Below are 23,920 nucleotides of genomic sequence, written 5' to 3' on the forward strand. Positions count from 1 at the left end.
CGTCAACAGCATGTCACAGACTTGACATATGAAATAGTTTGAAATTTTGATTTTAAAAAATGCATACGTGGTAAGGCTGGGTATTGCCGCCAACCTCACGATACGATACGAACCACGATACGGGGGTCACGATACGATACGCATCGCGATACATATGTATCCCAATACTTGATCTTCAAGGCAATATGTATCCCGATATTATACATTAATTTTCTTGCATTCATAATAACAGTCATATGTATACCTAAAGGATATGTTATATGTTATGCTGACTGACAAAAATGTTTTTGTTAGTAGCTCTTCTGGTTTACCACCAAGCGGCATGCCTGGTCTACGCACTGCAGAGCAGGGAGCAGCTTTCACAGATACACTGGGAACATTTATTAATAGGCATGAGCCGATATGAGCAAAAATATCAAAGTATTAAAATTACAGCTCTAAAATGTGCTTATTTGAAATATTTGGGGAAATAAAAACAGCATTTTTTCATGTAACACATTCTATTTCGCTTTTAAACAAAATCTAAGAAAATTGGTACATTAAGACACACGTGCCATGTTAGGTTTATAAGTAAATAAATGTTGATATTCTTTCATTTTTCTTAGCAAGACACAGTGTCCAATCACTGTTGAGCTATTTTTGCATTAATTAACTTCAAAGACGCTGCTGGTTTTTATTTTTAGGTACAATGTCAGCTGCAAAGGCAAACGTTAACTGCCTATTTAAAGTAAACGAGCAATGTCGATTCTGATGCCTGTGTATCGATACATGTATTGTAATGAGGCCCGCAACGATATATTGCCGTATCGATTTTTTGAGCACACCCCTAATACGTAGAGTATGTATGTCTTCTTTAAAGATTCTTTTATTATTAACACTTGATCTCACCCACAAGACAACACTGCTCTTAGGTGGACAAGAAAGGAAATACATATTAGTATTTGCATCTGCATATACTCAATGTGAAGAGCAGCATTAGCATTAATAGAGGCAGTTTAAAACAAACTGATGTCCTCTTCACATGCACACAAGCCATACATGACGTCACCAAACACACACAAACATCTGAATCTTCTTCTAAGAGTCATTCATGATCTTCAGGCTTTCCTCTTGCTCTTCTGCATTTTTCGACCTGACAGCGCCCCCTTCTGGGCCCCTCTCACCATGCCCTTAAACTGGCCCTGCAGCTTAGCCCGCTTCCTGTTTGAGGAGAGCACATAAACACAAATCATGTCACTGACATCTTCTGTGAACGATATGGTTTGGAAAATGGCGTTCATACCTGCGATTGAGCTGAGCTTTCCTAAGAGGGATGTACGCGTAAGGGTCCAGTTTCCCTGCCTTCTTAACATCCCCTTTTCCTTTCTGTCAAAAACCATACAAATAAAAAGTAAGATTTCCATCTAGTTATATTTACGCCGATTTAGGCTGTCTTTGTGTTTTCTGCATGCTGCTTGCTTCACCTTTGACTTGTACTCTGATCCAAAGTCTCTACTGCCTCCCAAAGGTCTGTGAATGCCCGAACCACCAGCTGAGTAAAACAATGGAAAAATCCATTAATTAATTACATTCAAATGATAGGAATTCATTAAAATAAAATCCTACAAAATACAAAAAAAAGAATGTCTAAATTAGATCAATTACTTCACCAAACAGCATCCATTAAATATATAAATATATATATAAATAAAGTGTATAGGTCTAAATCAGTTGCGTCCAAACAATGGCCCGGGGGCCATTTGCGGCCCACCATCTATTTTTTAGCGGCCCTCAGTATATATAAAAAATGTTTTTGATACAGCCTGTTTTTCTAGATATGCAAAGAAACTATTTAAATCTAAAACAAAAGTATTTCTTTTTGTAATTTAATGAATTAAGTTAGTGATTTCAGTTCCAGAAGCAAAACTGTTTTCCTCCATGTTCCGCTGTCTGTGTCCAGGTCTAATTTGTGAACACATCACAATGATTAACTAAGATCCTCAAGTAATTTAAAATTTGTCATTTTATTTCCGACTACTCTTCCTTTGATTTTGAATGTGGAGATTGGTTCAGAGATGGGGCAGATCTATTCTTGTGGGATCCAGGGGTGTGGGCCACCCCAAAATCAAGAAAAATTCCAAACTGTCCTGTTTAAAAATAACTAGCTAAACTATAGTACATTATTAATCAACTTATTAGTTTTAGCGTGTTTAATAAAGTCAAACAATTTCAAAATGGCCCGAGCATCCTTCGATTGTACTGTATGCGGCCCTCAAAGGAAAAAGTTTGGACACCCCTGGTCTAAATGATAAAAATATAGCAATTTTCAAGCAACCCAAGATTGTTCATCAGTGACCTAATGATTTTATGCATTCATTATTTTAAGGTGGCTAATGTGGTACAATTACTTGATGAATTTATATTATCGTTGTAATGAAAGCAAATATCAAGAATATATATTTTTTTTTATATCACTTCCACAATTAATCATGAGAATAACGTATTCAATATTTATTCTTTCAAGAATGGCCAGTATATTATGTTAATAGTCGAGAATTTATATTCATTTCAGTTGGCATTAGCTTAGAAAAACATTGTCTATCTTCATAATAGATTAGTACTTTATTATCATTATCCCTTTTATATCTTTCATTACTTTACCTTCATTCCAATATGCAATAAGATATGAATAGTGTGTGGAAGGTATTCTCTTATTTACAAGTCCATTTTCCAGTTTGATTTTTTTACTGTAGCCTGCTTATGGGTCCTGCTTTATATGCAATTTTTCAAAAATGTCAAATATCAGGAAAACCATACATAACTAATGTAACTAAATTGAATTTAATAAATGTCATAATTCAATAATTGAATGAAAGTAAACCTGGCTAAAGTTCCTTATGCTTATTCGTAGTGTATACCTTTATAGTTGAGATGTGGTTCTGTGTCCATATCATCAATGTTGTCATCTCCAAGTTTCCACTTCTGTGTCTTTTTCTAAAATAAAAGAACAAAAGTGATGCACATTCTAAAATATTGTGTTGGCCTTTGGCGGTTCATCAATGGTAAGAATACTTACGCTCTTCACTCCAGCTTCTTCCAGAATATCTTTCATCTCGCCGTCATCTGTGAGAAGCGTGTTTGAATTATTAGAACATTTCAGAGTGCTTGCAATTAAGAAAGATGTTGACTGCTACCTTTCTGGTCATCCTCTTCTCTGATGATCATCCGCCCGTCTGACGTCACCTTGAAACCGTGTGCCACCTTGGCGCTCTTTTTCTTCTCGGGGTTGGTGGCTGCCGGAGGCAAAATATTCAAAAGTCAAAACTCAAATCAATTGTCAATAGTCAAAATGTAATCATAACATTATATAGTGCATAAGGAAAATCTAAAAATATCTTGATGACTGCATATCTCTTACCAAGCACTCTTTGTGAAACTTTAGGATCCAAGAAGTTGAGCGGGTCATCCTCCTCTCCCTCTTTCAGCCAAGCCTGACCCTTTTGCTGCTTGCCGCCTTTCTTCTTCCTCCTAGCCTTGCCTTCATCCTCCGACGGCTCGCTGTCCGACCCCGCCAGGATGTCCTCAATACTGAGAAGACAAAACCAACCGTGTTTCACGTGATACGGGTTAAGCGCTGCATGCCGACAAAGAGGTAGTGTACCTGTCATTGGCGGCTTTGGGAGTCTCCTCATCGCTGTCTGAGTCTTCCTGTTGCTCCGCCGCTTGTTTCTTTCTCTTATTGCGAGCCTCCGTCTTACGAATGTTGTACATAACCTTGTAGTATTCAAGAGGCAGCATTTTCTTCACCACCTCAAACCTGCACATAATTCACATTCAACAAACGCAATATTAGTCAGGTTTAGACTAGTGGAGGCGCACTGAACATGTTGACTTGACTTCCTCAAAAAATATTTATTTACGACAAATAATGTATCTGCCTTACCCAAATTTCCTGACAAACTTGGTGAGGATGTTCTTGAGAGGGACTCTGAAGTGTCTCCTCGCGTCATTGGTCAAACTACCGATCCCATCCAACTGACACAAAAACAAACGTTAGAAGCGCCCATCTCCAACATGTTATTCACAATGCGATACTGATGGTGCGTACGTACCATGACGCTGAGATGAGACGCCAACGTCTGGGTGTCCATGGCGAAAAGGATGACCTTCATGAAGCTCAGCGCGGCCTTGACCACTTCTCTGGTGCGCAAGGTCAGCAGCAGGCACATGTTTTGCAGAAGCAACTCCATGGTGGACACCTCAATTGAGTCTACAATAAATAACAACAACATGAATGTATTTCAAACCAAGATAAATCCTTTCTCAATATTTTTTCCCCATCATTAATGTGAACTTTTTTTTATTTTACCATAAAAACCTGGCATTTTAAAAGTTGTGTACACTTAACAGCCACTATATGTCACGTGCCATACCTTTATACTCGTACACCAATCGTGTGAGTGCCAACACAGTGCAGGTGACCATGGTGATGGGGCCTGAGAGGCCTGCATACACCATCACCAGATACTGCTTGATGGCCTCTAAAACACAAACACAGGCAAATACATTTATTAATTGAACATTTACAAAGTTTGCATCTTCAACAAAGTTACCGTCTTGATTTGTTCACAACTTGGTTAAAGTTTTCCACAGATTTTGATCTCAAACTTGTGCAAGGAGTCAATAGGCGTTTTTCCACCGCCGGAACTTTTGGAGAACTTTTCAGTTTACCTTGGTAAAATTCAGTTTGGGCGTTTATCCAACAACAACAATTACCAGGGTAATTAAATTACCCAGGGGGCATCCAAGTACTATCTCAGCAGCAGGGTCCTGCTGAGCCAGGCAGGAACTTTGAGGGGGCGGGCTGCAATGACCACAGCTGATTGGTCAAATTTGGGGGCGTTGTTTTTACAACGGTTTATCGGTTGGACTCAATCAAACTCATTTGAATTAATTACCGAGAACTGCAAGACGCTGTGGAAACACAAATCAGAAATTCCCTGCGGAACTTTTACCACCAAGAACTCCCTTTACCCAGAACTCAAAGTTCCTAGGCTTTTGGTGGAAGAAACGCCTAATATGATGCTTGCAGGTTAACAATGCCTGAAAGATGGAGTTAAATGGGAGTGAGTTAACTGGAATTACTCATCTTTTTTGTTTTCATTACTTTGACCTCAGCTACCACATGTTACGCAATACAATTAACTGCTGATTGAACTCAATAACCATTAGGGTTTTATTTTTTTAATGTTCTAATAAAATGTATGAATGAACGATGGGTTAAAGATTATAATTTTTTTGATCGGGGGGGGATCACTGTTCCAAACGTGAGATTAAAAATGTCACTTGTGTGCATTTCCATTAACTTCTATTGAGCGTCACCCTTGTATGGAGCCAAAAATTCATGTAATTATAATCAGTCAACATAAAAGCCCATATTTTAACTAGTTATTACTGGAGCTTTACAGCCACCAAAAGATGCGTTTTTCTTTTTCTTTTCTTTTTTTTTTAACTCTTTTACTGCCACACGTTATCAAAAAAACAAACCCCACAGTGCCAGCCCATTTCCGAGCATTTTAACCCATCGTTCAAGGCAAACAGAATATTGTGTGCTTTTACTACATGTACAATATAGTTAACAAATGAAAGTTTGCCTTCTATTCTTTTATTAGGGGGGAAAAAAAAGTATGTGTCTACCTTATTTCGTTCTTTAGTAATCACCCTTTCAAATCGCGTCATTTGAGTGACATTGAGCAAAAATTAAAAAAGATAAAGAGAAAACAAGCTTTTTGTCAACAGTGACTTTAACACTAATATTTTTTTGTTTAGAGACACTCTGTGAATTAGGTTTAATGTGACAAAGACAAAGGCTTTGATCATTGACGACATCTTTTAAAACGTTCCATTTAATCAGATTTCATTGTAATTCCATACACCGGCAACCCATTGAAAAGAGATACAATGCTACCATCTGCTGGCCATAGTTAGTGGGTGTTTTTCATTCCACAACCCATTGACCAGGCAGCGCTGCCCTTAAGGCGTTGCACTTCCCATTGATTTAATAAAAAAAAAAAAAAAAAAAAAAAAAAAAAAAAAAAAAAAAAAAAAAAAATTAATAAATAAATAAATAAAAAAAAAACGTAGTTGGCGTTATTTAACGCTTTTGGCGGCATACATCATGATTTTACTAATCGTTATTAAACGTTTTTGGCGGTCAAAGAGTTAATAGTTAGAAAGCTAATATGTCACAAATCCCATGATTTAACTATTGAAATGATCATATAGCAGTGAAATTTTCCCTGTACCAATCTAAACTCTCAGTTCATTGTCCATACAACACATTTCTCTTTACTTCCCTTTTTTAGTTTACCTTGAACGTTACCGCAAAAGCGCACAAACGCATTTCCTATTTCCACCAGCAGGGTGTACGCATTCTTGCGAGCGCCCACCGACATTTCCTTGGTGCATAAAATCACCTGAAGAAGAGAGCATGCTCGTATAAATGTCAGGGATCAGTTCCTGTACAGCGTGCGTTAGCGTACGTTTGGTTACCTCTGGCAGCAGCAAGGCGATGAAGTCTTTGTGCTGTTCGTCGAGTCTTTTCATGATGTGGATCAGACACTTCAGCCTCGGCTGAGGACAGCGATAGTGGAAAATTATTTTCATAAAAAGAGACTCATTCAATAATCATCTCACTGTGTTGTGTGTAAAGGTACAATTTTCTTGGAGACATCAGATTGTGCAGGTGTACCTAATGTTATGTCCCACTAGTGTGTTTTGTATTATCTTCTCACCCTTTTTGCTGGCGATGAAGCATTTTTCAGAGTCTCCAGCAAGACCGCCTTTAAAGTCTCGAGGTTGGTCAGGACGAACGAACGGCACTCGTCTCGCTCCCCCGCGCACATCTCCTCGAGCACGCGGTAAGCCTTCTTCTGCATGCCCGGTTCTTTCATCTGAACGGCATGAGCGCTTGAGAGGACAGCCAACGTGTTTGACGTTTGCAGCGCTTTGACTGCACATGCGCACAAACCTCCAAATATGGCCTGATGAGCTCAAATGTCTTCGTCATTGTTATCATATCCACAAAGGGCGCCATGGCAACCACAAGGTCCATCATTGACAACCTGAGAAGTAGTGGACAGTGATATAACTCCTTATCATATGGCCACAAATAGTACCACTGTTAATCAGTAGGTGCCTCATTCCTTTGAATGATTAATTGCCTGCCTCTTGTTTCCTCAAGATAAAATAGACTGATAGAAATTGTACAGTAAACGTCACATTTCATAGATACTAGCGTTGGGTTTAACATTGAATAATCGATATTGAATTGATTTTCCATTCCGAGTCATAAAACCATGAGTCGATTATTTAAATATCTATTTTTTCCCTTAAATTCTTAAGAAAATAGAACTTTAACTTTGTTATTGTTTCCTTGAATTTATGAATGACATGACTTATTGCACTTTTAAGAAAATTCAGAATATTTTAAGTTCATAATTGTAATTATTAAATTAGAATTATGAAAATATTTTCATCCTTGCTGATGTTGAAATTGTGTAACACTTAACTTATTATAACATTGGCACTTTCATTAATAAACTAAATCATTAGGCCAATTACTGCCTCTGCAAAACTTTACTTTGGAACTTAATATTTGTGGAGTTTTAGAAGAATTGATGTTCCATAATTAATCGATATCGGATTGAACTGAAGTGAAGTGAATCTGGAAAAATCGTAATCGAATTGAACTCTTGGAGGAAATTAGAATCGATACCCAGGCCTAATAGATACTATTTTTCACATATGGACAAAAGTTAACTACAGTGATACCTCAGCTCACGAACATAATTGGTTCCCAGAAAGTGTGTGTAAGGCGAAAAGTTCTTCTTCCGAACATTTATTTCCCATAAGAAACCATTAAAATGAGAATAATCCGTTCCCAGGTCCCTATAAAACATAATTTTATACTAAATAAGCCGTAAAACTACACAAAAATATACCTTATTTTATGTATAATAAATGTGCTATTGTATTGTAATTAAAGAAATAAACTGTACTGTATAATAAAGTCGTTTTATTTACCTTTGTGATGGTAGTTCTTAAGGATGGTAGCAATGGTAGACTTAGCGTACTTGTACTGGGACGCTAAATCACACAAACGCACACCTCGTTCGTGTTTTTCAATGATCTCCTTCTTCTGCTCGATCGTAATTTTCTTTAATGTCTTCTTATGCTACGTTCTCACCAAATCCGAAAAGGTGAACTGGAACGCTTCATTTGCGAGCGTTTCACCGCGTAGAGTTTTTATGGAACGGTTGCCGCTCATTCGCGCTTTCGTGCTCACCGGAGCGGAGGAGGCGTGTCCCTTGGTGAACAAGGAAGTGGAGCACTTTAGCAAGTCAACAAAAAGTGAGCACCGCCAACTACTTTCACTTCTTTCCTGGGACTAAACTGCCGTGGCACTATTTTCTCCTTTTTTGAGGTACGTGATAGCACTTTCGCTTTTTTTTAGTGGCGCGAACTCCATTGACTACAATGCACAAGCGCCGCCGAATCACCGTCCCCCGCTTTTGGTGAGAATGCAGCATTAGGCTTAACACTAGCCTGTGGTGGGGTCTTTTTCGGTCCCATAATAGCAAAAGTACACTCAATATGGTCCAAAATGTCTATCAAACACAAACCGCGTCCGCACTCAAAGAAAGGGGGTGACGAACTGGGACGCCATGAGCGTGTGTCAGCTTCTCGTGGCCGCCACCGTGGCGCTGTTCGACCGCATGGTTTGGTTCGTCCGCCGAAAACTAGTTCGTCAGCAGAGACTATATGCTCGTGAATTTAATGTTCTTGAGGCGAAAAGTTCGTGAGCTTAAGCGTTCGTCAGCAGAGGTTTTACTGTAAGTTTTGTTGCTAGCCAAAACAGCACCAGTTACGAAGGCACTGCTTCTTACTACAAATGTGTTCCTCATGTATTAATTAATTTAGTGACATTTCTCCATTATTCTCTGTATTCTGTATATGTACTTTGGCATCTGCAGTTGCATAAATAAACAACCACAGTAATTTCCTTATCTTTCAACAGACAACTGAAACTATATTACATACTTATACTCACCGGGTGAACTCTGTGCTTTCGGTACTCGTCAATCTCTCAGTGGCTTTTTGCAGAAACGTGTTGATCATCTAAGGACAATTTAGGCTTCAATTAGCATTCACTCTTGTTTTTGTTTTTTGTTTTTTTTTTAAATCAACATACTGCATGCTTTTGAGCTAACCTGCAGTTCAGTAACCGTTAAGTAGACTTTGATGGTGTCCAAGACGGCCATCCTGTAAGCTCCGGATTCTCCGTCGGCAGGCTGCTGGCTGTACACGTTGAAAAGGATAGGCAGGAAGTTCTTGGAGAAGCGGCCCACTTCGGCTTTTTCCTCCTCTGCAGACATGGAAGAGGTGATCAGAGGCGGCGGTGTCACCAAAGGCTATGACTTGCCACACAAAACTTCTGCGTGCCAGTGGTGCAGCTCTTATTGATGATGGTACGCAGGGCATGGCAGATGGTGAGCCTCAGGTCCGGCCGCTCGTTGATGGCCGTGCCGAGAGAGCGGGCGATGCCTTTGAAGGACGCCACCAGGTCCACGGGACTCGTGCAAAAACCGGGAAGCATGGTCCAAATCTGGGAGAAAAAAAAAAAAAAAAAAAAAAAAACGCATGTTGCTTAAAATTATATCAACTCAATGGCTAAATATGGAGAATTTTTTGGGCACATCACAAAGCACTTACTTGAAGCTGCAAGATCTGATAGACTTTGGCTACCAGTTTCTGACCCGCTTGTTCCAACTCTTCAGCTACAACACAATATGAGGCAAATCATTAGCCAGCCTCATATTTAAATTGACCCTTTGACAGATGTTCAGATGTACATCTCTGCTTGAGCGCGAAGGCCAGGGGGAGGAAATAGGAAGTGAAGAAGCCCAGGTGACTGTTCTTGACATGATCGCGGATGACCGGGACAAGCCAGCTCCGCGGGAACTCCAGATCGTCACTGGTAACCACACACAACGCAGGTAAGTCCAAAAAATTACTTATTATATTATTGTTAGAATTATGTGTGAGCTCGCAGCACTTACTCAAAGCCAGTGATGTTGAGAGGCACGACTCCCAATACAATTTCAGGGCCCATGCTCTGAACTGCGCCACCTACTGCCAGATCTAGCTCACCACTATATGGGAAGTGAGGAGTGGCCCGCAGGTCGGCAAGAGACTGCAAAGACTACAAGCAGAAGGGGGGGGGGGGGGGGCACTGACCTTAAATTTAATCACAAAGTGAGTCAATCACTTGCCACAAAGCATTGGACAACTTTTACAATATTGATTAAATTATTAGTTTTTGGTAATTTGCATTTCCTTCTACAGCAGTGAGCAAAAAGAAATAACCAATTATTTTGAAATCCATTTAACGACAGGAGCCTCTATGATCCACAAGACAGTCAAGAACCCACGGAATCAGCTATCAGGCTTGTAGTATGTCACAATTATGTTACCCTTTTATTAGTGATGGGGAAATGAAGCCTCATGAAGCACTTGCGTTTTTTTATTTTATTTTTTTAAACCGCTCTTGGTTTGGGGGCTAGTGTAATGGAAAGTGAGGGTGCCATCAGGACGAGTAAAAAAATACCAAAAGTGTGTCATGAAGCTTTCATGAAGCTTCATTTGTCTATCACTACCATTTAGCAACTGTTATGTCGTGGTCATATTTAGACATCATGCATTATGACCTAAAAAAATTATATTAAATTTGTGAAACAAATACATATTTTCATTATAATTTTCTGTGTAGCTAGCTAGCTTGTTTTGTTTAGATGGCTAATTGTTAGCCTCATAACTATGATTTAAGTTGTGGTGTGACCATTGTAGAAAGCTTCCCATTATCGAGGCATGTCCTAAATTATAGATACAGTATTCTAAATTGTAGATAATACTGAAATAATAAATTAACTGTGCTGGTTCTGGTCAAATCCTAATCAGTCAATAATCCATATATCTACGAGTATGAATATTATGACATTAGATCATATTTACCACCTATATCACTGTACCTTGGTCATGACAGGGTGCGCATGTTTCCCCGCAACCTTGTAGAAGCAGCCGAGAATTTGCAAAACAAAAGGCCAGGAAGCATGGAAGCGATAGGACAAACCTTCCTCTACAACACTGAAACACGCACATGAAAATACCGCACGTATTACCATCACGTCATTTCCTGTAAATTGTTTCAAAATGAAAGCGGCACTGCTAACCGAAACATTTTGCAGATATAGGAGGGGTTCCCTGCAGAGGTCGTTGCAGAAATCATGCCAATTTCCTCCATACGCGGACCAACGCACTCAGTCAGCAACATCTGAAATATGAACATAAACCAGGTTTTGGAAAGTTGGAGGATGTGCCAAATACACTGTGGATAAGGCTAATATTTACTGTGAAGTGGGTGTCACATATTTTACTTCATTCTTTCGCGGACACTCCTTTACCTTGAGCATACTGGCGGCCGCAGAGACCACCTTCACGTGAGGTGACAACAGGCAGGACATGGCGGCCGAAAAGAGGCGAGGCAGGTGGCCCAGACTCAGCGAACTCTGCAAACTGCACAAAAGACGCACTCACTCATTGAAACGTGAAGACAACTCACTTGAAAAGTCCCAAGAAAAATTATTAATTGAGTGTTACCATGCTAAGTGAACATGCGCCTTCTCCATGACAGCGAGCCAGGCCAGCAAAGGCTGCAGGTCATTCTCACTGGGCAGGTAGTCGTACAGAGCCTATAGAGGAAAAAAAAAAAAAAAAAAAGAAGATAATTCATATCATAATCCATAGAAGGACAAGTTTTGTTTTTATGTTGCTCCAGTCTTACAGTTATGATTTGTGCGTTGAGTTCAGGTGACAGACTTGAGGTGCCCGGCTTCCCGCTGAAGAGTCTGTGGAAAGTTTGCATGGCACTGGCGGTCACCAGCTTCACGCAGATAAACAATAGCAATTGTCATCTTGTTGCAGCAACATAAATGAAGTCAAATATGCATACAATGTGAACTATAAAGAACAAAAAAGTAACTGTTGTTAATATTGGAACACATCGCATATTAGGGTCACGTTGAAAAGACTAAAATGGGAATAAAGTTGTATCTTTTTCTCATATTTTTACTTTGCCTGGATAGAGACGAACAACACATTATGATTTAAATTAATCAAATATTCAGTATTTGGGAAGGATGATTTTCCTATTGACTTGTTAAATGACTGTTTCAAAAGTATTAAAATATAATTTTACTTTTTTCTCGTAATATTTTTTGCTGGAGCCCTCATAATCCTTTGTAAATGAGTATTGCTGTCATCAACAAGTTGCTTTTTTAAATTTGATATAATTTCTTATTTGTTACTAATATAAAACAGTACAGACCTTCTAATTATTTCATTTATTGTAAACAGAAAGCATGTCACAAAGCATGCAGGCTCCATGCAATTGGCCCCCCCCAAAAAAAATAGTTTTCAGGTTGCTCTGACAATTTTAACAACAATATATTTGCGTGAAAAAATGTGGTCCTTAACTAAACCTTAACTTACAACTCTAATTTAGTGTCAAGGTGCAGCGTGCGCTTGCCGGATAGTGAGCTGTACGACAACCTACGGAGGTTGCCAAATATTTAAGTTGGACTTACAAAAATCTAGTATGGTCACACACGTCCCAAGTGATGATTAGGGATATAACGATTAACAGCAATATCATAATATCGTGATATTAAAACCACCACAATATCGTTGTTGTCATTTCACGATATTAAAAGCAGCACATCTGTTTTAAAAAATAAATAAATAAAAAAAGGCAGGTTGAGTCTCATTTGTGCAGTTCTAGCACCCTCTGGTGGCTAGTTCTTTAGTGCAGTTTAATTTTTGTACGGTATAGTTTGGCCCTTTTCAATGTTTAAAATCTGCACTAATCGTGGACGGACATATTTTAGCCGAGTATGCCCTTTAGGGCACTTCATCCACTGGAGGTGGACTCGATGAAAAAAAAAAAAAAAAAAAGTCAAGATAACCCTTATAGATTGAAATTAAAAAATTTAAATGCCAGTCGGATGAACACTTAAAAATTTGTTTTCTTATACAGATACAGCGACAAAAAAACAAACAAAACAAAAAACAGATTACTGGTAATCGATTACCAAAATAATTGTTAGCCTCTTATGTTTTGTTTTCTATAATCTTAAGTCTAAAACGTAAAACATTCCAGATAGTGACTGTTTTTCAGTTTCAGTAGGTCAGCTTCAACGTCTGTTTGCATGCACAAATATTAGATAATTTGTTTGTTTTCAACAGAGCTTCCACAACATTCTCACCACATGGCTGAGCGTCATGACTCGCAGCAACGTCTCACAACACGACTTGATGGCCCCCAGGGGGAACGATGACATCAGCTCCTTCAGGAGGCCCAGCATGTGGAGCGTGGTGGTGGTGTCCTCTCTCCGCCCTGCACATGGAGAATAACACAACATCAACATATTCATTCCAAGCAGGTAGAAAAAGTGGCCTACCTCCTGCCTGCTCCATCAACTTGATACAGAACTTGGCTGTGGACGCGGCAACGGGGTGATGGGTGGGCGCGTTGTCTGCAAACAGGAAGTCGCTCCCTCGGACGATAGCGCACACGGCTTGCTGCGCCGCTTTACGCACCTGCACGGACATATGTGGACATGCGCTCCCGAAAATGGACAGATGGATATTTCCTCTACAAAAAAAAAAAAAAAAAAAAAAGGAAATAAGTTAGCTGACCTTGGGTTTGCTGTCCATGGTGAAGTTGAGTAGCCCGTAGAATGCTTGAAGAGTGGATGGATAAGTCCAGACAGTCGTGTCCTGTTTCCTCAACAGAGTGGCCAAGCACGACAAAATCTAAGAAGGACAGCAACAAGATGATCAACCTGATGTGCCTGAAAACAACTAAGAACAAATAAAGAGATTGTATTCACCCATCTGAGAGATGAGGATCTTTCAGACGAGGCCTGCTGGGACATGATGTCCATCAAAACCTTGTTGGTGACCGAGAATTTGGAGATGAGCACCGGGGCGGGGACCCTGAAAGCAGCCAATGGCATTTATTCATTTCATTCTTGAACAACTTGACATGAATGTATCAATTTATGTGAGGGCAAACCTTTTCATGGTGAGGTTGAGGAGGTACGCCACTGCAGCCTGTGATTCCGCTGAATCCACCACCTCCAGGGTGGTCATCTACATACACAACATACACACATGCTGACTAATATTGACTGTACCAGGCGCCGATATTCAGCATTTTGACGAATATCGGCATTGGCCATTTTGAATGTTCTGCCCAAAAAAAAAAAAAAACTTCAGGGAATAATTATTTTAAATTTTATAGATGCTGATTTACTAACCCTAAAAGTTGTTCAAGAATTATATGCTCAAAAATTCAAAAGAAATTAAGAGTTGGAATTAGTATTTTTTCCCAATTTTTTATGCCAATATTTCCCCCTTTGGTGAAAATAAATATCAGCTCCAAATATCGGTTATTGCCGTACTTGACTTGCCTACTAATAAAATGTATCGGCCCTGAAAAAACATATCTATGTATCGCTAGCCTTTACAGTTAACGTTTTAGGTGGTGACAGTTTGGACTACAATTGATCCATGCATCACGGCATGGACTGTGCTCAAACTCTAAAGTATCACCGCTAAGTCAGCACACATACCAAAGCAGCAAAGTACTCCGTTTCTGTTTCCTTCCCTCCCTGACTGCGAATCACCTCCGTTACGGCTGCCAACACAGCGCAGATCTGCAAAGCACATTTTTAAACTATGTTACTATTACAAGTGATGACAGAATCCTAAATACAGAATCCAAAAGATATAGGTTCCTTTGAGATGGCAGACATCTTCCTACCTCTTTGTGAGCGGCCGAATTGGATTCCCAGAAGCGTTGCACCTTCCTGAAGGTCAAGTTGGAGCAGTCTGAGAGGCCGCTGAGGAAGGTGCCCGACGTCCTCTCCGACAGCGCCTGATCCGGCTCGTCCTCCATGCGTGCATCTTTCTGGCTCGATGTTTTGGTTTCCAGTGTGCCCGTCTGCAGCTCATTGTGGAGTTTCAGCGCATCAACTGTCAGATCACTTTTTCCTGTCACACACACACAAAACCCCAATAAATTTAATAAATGAATAAATAGGCAGGCTCCATGAACCCGTGACGCCAGTGCAGAATTTCTCGCAAAAATAACACTAGATGGTGAGTTGCCGGTCACGGCAAAATAACCACTACGTTTTTACTGTAATTTGATACAATAATAAGGTAAAATGCTAAAAGATAACTGCATTTACAAAGTTTACACGTATTCTATTAAGACAATTAATAATGTAAAAAAATGCTTTGATAAAAATAGTCTGTCATACACTCAGCAGACCAAAACATTAAGTAAACCTGTCCTGCGCTAAACTACCTTTACAGTTTTAAATGAGTAAAACGCCAATTCGTGCATTTGCTGACTTTCCATGTATAAAAGAGAGGAAACTTGAATTAAGCAGAACACTTTTAAGCAACCCAAATAAAAATGGCAAAGCTGTGTATTGAAGCTAACTGGCTAGCATCAGCTAAAGTTAGCCCAGCCCCTTAACCATGTGCTAAAGAGAGAACTTTACCGGATGGTCGGCTAAAGAAGCGACTTTTAGCAGCATGGCGATGTCGACTCGTCTGCGGGTTGGAGTCGCTGCTGTGTCCTTTCTTCCATCGTTTGAGTTTCGAGCCCGTCCCAGATCGAAGTTTCCCCGACTTGACCATTTTCACGCTTCAGCTGCTTGCTGTGTGCGTTCCCTTAGCTGGTCCACACAGATGACTCTGTCGCTCGTCTGATGACGTCACGCCACAAGACAACTCCCCAGATTGTTTTGCCTTCAGAGGGCGCTGTCTAGCTCAAAATGAAAATTTCTGCATGCAATGCTGCTTCACAGCTTGCCTGTCCGTTTGTTACTCATTTTACCTGGCAGTTGCATGTTGACTTGGGTACGGAGAGAAAACATCGTATTTACAACACTCACAGAAACATCAAAACAAGTAGTCCTGCTGCAGTTGACTCAAAGTGCAGTTTAAACCATTTGTAGTGTACGATAGTTATGTTTCATGTAGGTTTAACTTTAAAAACGTACACTAAATATTGTCGGTTTTTTTAAGTGTTAATTCTGAGTTATAGTATAAAGATAACCAATCAGCTCATTATAGATGGTATTCATGTCTTTATTTGAAATACAGTCAAAGAATGACAATGACTGAGCACAAAGTCAATTGACCAAACAACACACAAGATACAAATATTTACATTTATCTTTCTGTGTCCCTGTATCCTCTCAAATTACACGAAAAAAAAAAAGAGTGAATGGATTTTCTATTTTTGGATACCCGAGCAAACATTATTGAGTTTGCCACTGAGCACAAAGACAAACACAAAACAAAGATGGGTGTCACAAATTGAGGTGAAACTAGTTCAAGAGGGTTACTGAAGATACAAACAGGGATGTGCATTTTGGGATTCTACTTTCTATCTAACACAGGGGTAATAAATCTCTGACCGATCAGAGGCCGTTTCAGTTTTTCTAAAACCCTGAAGGGCCATAATAAATGAATGAAAATGAGTATATTGCAACAATGATGTTTATGAGTACTGTATTTGCAGGTTGAAATGATCTTGGCTTTTGTATATGCTCACAGGTCAAAGGTTGCCTACCCCTGCTCTAAAGTGTTTCAGTGCATTTTTTAAAAGTATTATTTGGAAAAAGAAGGGGAACAAATACAAAAAGGAGCAATATAAAAGCAATATTCTTATAGAAAATTGTACAGAAAATTCCAGTGCATTAACTTTTCAATGTCAACTTCTCTCCCTCTTTCTCTTGCTTTCTGATCTTTAGTTTTTCTAATTATTGCACCCCTCTCAGTTGGCTATAATTGGAGGGTTCATATTGACGATGACTTGAACAACAAAGTCTTTCTGGATTTTGGCGTCCTGCAAACGAGTCTTGTCTGTGAGGAGTTTCCCAGAGAAGAACCACCTCTGGCGGGACACCTCGATGTCCTCCTGTTGCTCCAGCTGCTTTTTCAGCTCGGCGATGGAGTCGGCCAAGCTGGCAGTCAGACGCACATCTTCGCCTTAACGACAACAAAAAAGTCACTAGCAACTTACATCTTCCTGTATTGTTTTATTTGTTTTCTTACCTGAGGAGAGTCGCACCCGCAGTTGGAACTCTTGCCTGCAGGGAGGAGGCTGCACTTGTTTTTGTGTGGATTCACAAACTTTGCTCTCGTTGCATGTTTCATTGATGAGGTTGACGGGCGGTACCAAAGTGTATGCCGGAAGCTGGTAACGGTTGCCCAGCTCGTCGTAACTCTCCGTGAGAGAGCCTGCACAGACACAAAACAACCCATTCAAGTAAAAATACTCTGTTAAACAGTCATTGTAAATTTCCCACATCAGGAATATCAGTGAAAGTGTTCAGATTTCTTTAAAAAAAAATAGACTGAAAATTGTGGAGCTCACACTCATTTCCTCCACTTTTTTGCTCCATCAGGAGGTTAAATTTACACGACAAAAACATACAAATAAAAGTACTGACACAAAAACAACTAGAACAGCTGATTTTATGAACAATCGAGCAGTTTTTATCAATATTACAACGCGGCCATTTTGCCACTTGCTGTCTAATGAAAATTACATCACAGTCGCTCAAGTCTAAGATATCAACCAATCACAGCTCAGTTTCAGAAAACAGGTGAGCTGTGATTGGTCGTAGCCTGAGCCTTGACCCTTGAGCAACTGTGATGTCATCTTCAGTTGACAGCAAGTGGCAGAATGGCCGCCCCCTGAGATGGATAAAAGCATCAAGATTTTGCTGCATAATTCATATTCCACAAATGTAATATTAATCAGAATGTCATGTTTAGACAAGTGAGGTCACATATAACATATTATTGTCAAGAAATGTTTAAGGAGACTGAATCTGATTGGTTCATTCTGAACACAGCCAACATCCCCAGTTATAACAGGGTGTGCACACTTATGCAACTATATTATTAGTATAGTATTTTCATCCTCAAATCTTCTGGGCCAATGCAGAGTACGGCATGGGTTTCAATGATGATTTTGGGCGGAGTTAAGGAGTGGGTACTTATTGAGCCAAGTCTAAAACAGTACGTACAATAGATTATTTTTTTTTCGAGTAGATGAATAAACATCTGACATGTCGGTGTTTTTTTTGTCCATGCGTCTGTGTGCACCAATCCAGTGGCAGTGGTCACGCAGGACGATTATGTAATAACTATTAGTGGTGTAATCTCTAAACAAGTGATGTGTGGCCGTCTGCAAACTGCCCCCTGACATTTTGAGAAATATGACAAGCGACTTATAGCAAGCACAAATATAAACACTTTGCATTCTCGAGCGGGATGAGGCGTGTGCACATGTATACCGTGAGGCAGAGTGATACAGGCTCCGTCCACGATGGCCTGAGCCAGCTCCAGGTCATTGCACTCAGCAGCCAGGGCTGCCGCTCGGAGCGCATCCCAGATCTCTTTGCGTCCATCAAAAGCCGGAGCCGTGTCCCAAAACTCATCCCGCTTGCTCCTGAGCTGGCCCTCGGTCATCGGGTACTCGCTCTTCCACTTGGGGCGCTCCTTCTTGAGAGGCTCGTTACGTCCTGAAGGCAAATGTGTGACACGTTAGTACAAGTGAATTCTTTATGGAAAATAAGCAAATCAAATTTACAGTTAAAATCTTACAGAAATGTAATTTCAATTAGTTCATCATTTTGCAAACACGACAGTGAAATGATCAAATTATACAAAAATAAATTTTAAAAAAAGGTAAGAAAATGATCAAACTATTTATTACTGGCCCTTAATTTTGACTATCAATATTATATTACAAACATGACCATCTACAGTAATACTGGAAAGTACAAACTAAGATTATATATTTATATGAGTGACTACATGGGGGATAAAAAAAATAATCAGAAATGTTGAAAGATTTAATCAAACCCCAGGGGTTTGGTGGAGGTTGACACGCACAAAATAAAATAAGTTAAATGTCATAACAATAGTACTAGAATGCACAATAATCTAATGGCGGCCATATATATATATATATATATATATATATATATATATATATATATATATATATATATATATATATATATATATATATACACACACTACATAAACTGTCTGAGAAGTGTGCGTGTTTGTCGGATTATTACCTCGGTTCCTCTGTGCAACTTTCGTTGCTTCTGGACTAGTCAAGTTTGTTCCACACTTTTCGATGTGAATAAATAGTTAAACTCTTATTTGTGTCTGAGTTTCTGGGATCCAGGGGCGGCATGGTAGTCGAGTGGTTAGCACGTCCGCTTCCCAGTTCTGAGGTCTCCGGTTCGAGTCCAGGCTCGGACCTTCCTGGGTGGAGTTTGCATGTTCTCCCCGTGCCTGCGTGGGTCTTCTCCGGGTACTCCGGTCTCCTCCCACATTCCAAAGACATGCATGGCAGGTTAATTGGGTGTTCCGAATTGTCCCTAGGTGTGCGTGTGAGTGTGGATGGTTGTTCGTCTCTGTGTGCCCTGCAATTGGTTGGCAACCAGTCCAGGGTGTCCCCCGCCTACTGCCCAAGCCAGCTGAGATAGGCGCCGGCAGCCCCTGCGACCCTTGTGAGGAATAAGCGGTCAAGAAAATGGATGGATGGATGGATGTGATCCAACCTCAGCACATAACAAATTTAACTCACACACAGATAGGGGGTATCATAAAAGTCATTCATTCTCGTGTGTGTGGATTAGTGGAGTGAGCAGTAACACACATACATGTGAGCCACATGCGGGTGGACGCCGCTGGATTATAGACGGTAATCAGGTGCCACATAACAGGATTTAGCTCCCCGCGGCTTTCTTCAAAGGGCATTGGCTGGCCAGAGAAGCATGCCTTGGCCAATGACAGTCAACAACAGCACATGTGCGGCATGGGATCAAATGATTTCTGTAATACGCAGTATCATATTGTCCAAATGTTATTCCAATGCAAGGCGTTGTTTAGAGCAGATTTTCACTATACTTGCAGAAGTGTTATTGCATGCTACATCAAGAATGTGGATTAATGAGTATAAACAAATACAAATAAAAACATTAAAGTACAAATGTACCGGTAGTTATTATTGGTGTAATTGTGAGATTGTTTTTCATCATAAAGGTGAGGGAGAAGACCTTAAAACCATTTCTATAAAAGTCAGAAAGGTAAAAGAGGTTAGCTGTTTGCTCAGTAAATTTATTTTTGAATTAGTAATAAAAAAAATATTAAACTTAGAAACATAATGTTGTAGCTGCAAATAAATAATCTATCAATTTAATAGCCTCACAATCAATCAATCAATCAATCAATCTCAACTTACTTTTCAGGAGTATTCTTAAAGGTGGATTTGGAGAGTGGTAGTAGTCGTACTCCCTGGAGTTAGGAACTCCCATAGCTGTTTTATTTGTCGCGAATGCGGCTACATCCACAGCGATATTGATCAACAGCAAGTTGGTCTGTCTGGTTTAGTTGACCATCTGAGTGCTTGGAAAAAAAACCCTCCACTTATACGGTATTCTAGTAACAAACCATAAATATCCTCTCCGTGCTTTTCATGGAACAAGAGTTCAAGCTGTGGAGGGCTGTTCTGAAGGTTGCTTCTCTGCACAAGAGGCCTAATCCAATCACTTCTACTTGGAGGAGGGATAAAAATGTCCAACGCTAGCATGCCAAACCTATTAGAGGTCGATAAAACCCTGTCAGACATTCCACAGGGCCAAGATTCTGTTAACGTGCAGCCCTATAGGTCATACTGTACATTCTTGTCAAATCTAACTTCGGGAACCTTTGAGGTCATGTCTCTCAAATACTGTATACAATATACAATGAGATGAGTATTCTGAGGGTTAGTGCAAAAAGAAGGATTTCTGTGCAGGCTCCAGATTTAGCACAATGCATTATGAATGACACGTTTGCGTGTAAAGACACTTTTGGAATTTTTGAGTGAAAATCAGGGCACAGATTTGAGGCCTGAATTTTTAGATTAGTGATATGGAAAAACGTCGGCCCACAAGCTTGCAAAATAATTAGTAAGTAGTTTATTTCATTCTATGTCAAAATATGGCTATTGCAAAAATGGTCAGAGGGGGCCCTGACGTACAGTATTAAGCAGCTAATTGAGGCACGTCAGTTTGTAAGAGGGATGGCCACTATTGAAGGAAATATGGCGGTTTTTTATGTGGTCCCTCCACATTTTAACCAAGAGATGGATGACTTGGTATGTGTTGCTGTTTTGGCTAGCAACAGAGTTCAAAATGGCCTCAGCTATTAAACTGTAATATTTACCTTTAATTTTTGTTTATATATATATATATATATATATATATATATATATATATATATATATATATATATATATATATATATATATATATATATATATATATATATATATAAATTTTTCGTGTGGTTGATTTTAAAAAATAGATTTTGTTTTGAATATCACACTCCTATTGGATGAATTTAATGTAAATTGATTTGAGTTTGCATCCTCCTGCTAACATCATGTTACTGCAAAGAGTGTCCTCGGCTTTTGATGATGTTGATGATGCGCATTCGCTGTCACTGTGAATTTTTTTTAAACCGAAACCCTTAGTTGTTCATAAAAAAATAAATTTAAAAAAAAAACTTCCTCTTGCCTTCTTCTTCTTCACTTCATTTTGCTCACCACGCGTCAACAAGCTAGTTTTCCTGAATTAACTCTGCAAATGTACAAGGTGGAATAGTCCAACGCATGAGAAGGGATGAGGGCAGCCCATCCATCCATCCATCCATCCATCCATCTTCACAAGAGTCACGGGCATGCTGGAGTGTATCCCAGCTGTCATTGGACAGTAGGCGGGTACATCCTGAACTGGTTTCCAGCCAATCGCAGGGCACACATAGACCCACACCCACAACTATTCACGCTCACATTCACACTTGTGGACAATTTAGTCTTTAATATGAAAGTAAGAGCATGTTTTGGGGCTGCGGTAGGTAGGACAACAGACTACAACCCAGAATCTCAGAACTGTGAATCAGACGTGCAAATAATCATCTTTTCCACAGTTCTTCCTGATGTCACTCCAAGCACTATCTCAGTCTTGCTGCATAACTATTCTATTCCACAAATATACTGTAGTTGCTGACCTCCACGTTTTTTGCTCCTGGTCAAGCTCCGGACACTCCCATGGCCGTCGCTCCTGCTCCTCCTCCCCACGCAGCCCCCCATCACGGTCCCTGCAGATGCACGTACAATCACGTCCACATGGCATATAAAATAAATACAAAAACTATGGCGCTAAATACGATTTGCGGATCTGTGGATCTTCGTCGTGCAATAAAGTATTATGCGAGGAAATTGTGACAGCTGAGCTCAGCGTGCTCCTGCTTGGTCTGCCATGTTTACGTCACGTGTACTGCCAGCTGACCCATAGCACGCGCCAGGTCCACGCACCAGCACTGTACTTTACATTGCATTATTGTAGTCAGAATTTTTATTCATTACATGCTATATATAGACGCGGCCTATAAAACACAAATAATTAATTCGATCGTGAATTTACAACGATTGTTTTTTGGGGGGTTTTACTCACCTGAAATCCAGTCTGCTAAATTATGCATTCGTCGGCAGTTTGCTTGCCACATCCGAGCTCCGAGCTTTCAAGAACACTAAAATGTCAAAAAGCTCAGGTAGTGCTACAGAAGCCGTCGGAGGAGAACCATAGATTATGGAAATGGGGGGGAATGGACAGCAAAAATAAAATGCAAAATGAAAGAAAAAAGAAACTGTAATTAATTCCTCACCGAATCCTGCAGAACAGAATAGACTGTAGACCTAATAAGTACAAGAGGTTTTGCATCGATAGAGAATCAAGCCCGATCAGCGTTCGCGCATGCGCTATCAATTCAGACGCTGTTAAGTTAGCTGAATTCAAGGAGCATGTCATTCAAAATAAAAACCTCGAATTGTTTTAAGAGTATTAAAATACTGTTTCGAAACGATGGCTACTGTAAATAAACATATAGATTACGTTCTACAGTAATTCTGCTGGCATATGTTAACCAGTGAGTAGGCTATCAAATTACGTCATAACTACACACCGGAAATTTTATTTTGAAGTTACATGTTTCCGATTACGTAGCATTTGACGCTTCTGTGCAGAGCATTCTGAGCACGCTATCTACTCATCTGATCTGCACACATTCTATGGCAAAATCTTCGAGTATTGATCATTTAGTTTATATGTATAAAACCTAATTATGAAATTATTACAATGGTAGGGTTTTGTGGTAAATTCAACAGATACTTGCTAGAATGACTCATATTGAGTTTATTTGCTTAGAATATCTTAAAAATATTCTAAAAAAAAAAAAAAAAAAAAAAGAATTACTAGGTTACATAACTGTGAAAAATATGTTCATAATAAACGTAATTCATATTTTTATTCTTAGTATGTGAGGGAATGATGAGCTTTTGTTTTATCTTATGTAGGGCCTATGCTCGCAATCTTGTACATTATTTATTTATTCATAATCATTTTAATATTACTGCTTACAAAAAAAAATATTCAGAATCCCAAATAAGACAAAATATTTGACTACAACAACATTTGCTGCAACACATTCATCATTGTTCATCACTACCACCATGATTTATTTCTGATACCATGTGTTGAAATGAAGATCAAATCTGGTATTAGTCTGGCTTAATCCCACACTACTGACATTGCATCGTGTGTGCGTGCGTGTGGTCAGTCTGGCCAAACAATGTTGTGATGTAACAGATGAGATGAGACCCGAAAAA

At 39.6% G+C, this 23,920-nt stretch overlaps 2 protein-coding genes across 3 annotated transcripts; both read right to left on the bottom strand.

Annotated features, from left to right (window-relative positions):
* Window positions 1-847: 847 nt before the first annotated feature.
* Window positions 848-15,887, bottom strand: rrp12 (ribosomal RNA processing 12 homolog). The gene is made up of 34 exons (XM_077494493.1): window positions 15,672-15,887; window positions 14,924-15,153; window positions 14,733-14,816; window positions 14,174-14,250; window positions 13,989-14,094; window positions 13,795-13,911; window positions 13,557-13,695; window positions 13,362-13,492; window positions 11,882-11,980; window positions 11,698-11,789; window positions 11,502-11,613; window positions 11,271-11,371; window positions 11,070-11,184; window positions 10,101-10,243; window positions 9,894-10,015; window positions 9,754-9,818; window positions 9,484-9,646; window positions 9,252-9,406; window positions 9,092-9,159; window positions 7,010-7,103; window positions 6,774-6,932; window positions 6,532-6,612; window positions 6,350-6,455; window positions 4,413-4,520; window positions 4,092-4,249; window positions 3,923-4,014; window positions 3,641-3,796; window positions 3,398-3,567; window positions 3,174-3,272; window positions 3,056-3,102; window positions 2,898-2,973; window positions 1,464-1,531; window positions 1,283-1,365; window positions 848-1,200 (listed from the first exon to the last, which is right to left on the bottom strand). The coding sequence occupies exons 1-34, from the start codon at window positions 15,808-15,810 to the stop codon at window positions 1,098-1,100; spliced, it is 3,858 nt and encodes a 1,285-aa protein (XP_077350619.1). The 5' UTR covers window positions 15,811-15,887; the 3' UTR covers window positions 848-1,097.
* Window positions 15,888-16,249: 362 nt separating this feature from the next.
* On the bottom strand, window positions 16,250-23,234 carry ubtd1a (ubiquitin domain containing 1a). 2 transcript variants are annotated; one of them, XM_077494499.1, is made up of 5 exons: window positions 22,710-23,234; window positions 22,264-22,353; window positions 18,486-18,713; window positions 17,236-17,421; window positions 16,250-17,169 (listed from the first exon to the last, which is right to left on the bottom strand). In XM_077494499.1, exons 1-5 carry the CDS (start codon window positions 22,759-22,761, stop codon window positions 16,955-16,957), a joined length of 771 nt encoding a protein of 256 aa, XP_077350625.1. In that variant the 5' UTR covers window positions 22,762-23,234; the 3' UTR covers window positions 16,250-16,954. The 2 variants fall into 2 exon arrangements, with proteins under 2 accessions (XP_077350625.1, XP_077350626.1); XM_077494500.1 differs by lacking the exons at window positions 22,264-22,353; window positions 22,710-23,234 and adding an exon at window positions 20,453-21,283.
* Between the last annotated feature and the right edge of the window lie 686 nt (window positions 23,235-23,920).

The sequence above is a fragment of the Festucalex cinctus genome, chromosome 14, assembly GCF_051991245.1.
Source record: "Festucalex cinctus isolate MCC-2025b chromosome 14, RoL_Fcin_1.0, whole genome shotgun sequence".
In the NCBI taxonomy this organism is placed as follows: domain Eukaryota; kingdom Metazoa; phylum Chordata; class Actinopteri; order Syngnathiformes; family Syngnathidae; genus Festucalex; species Festucalex cinctus.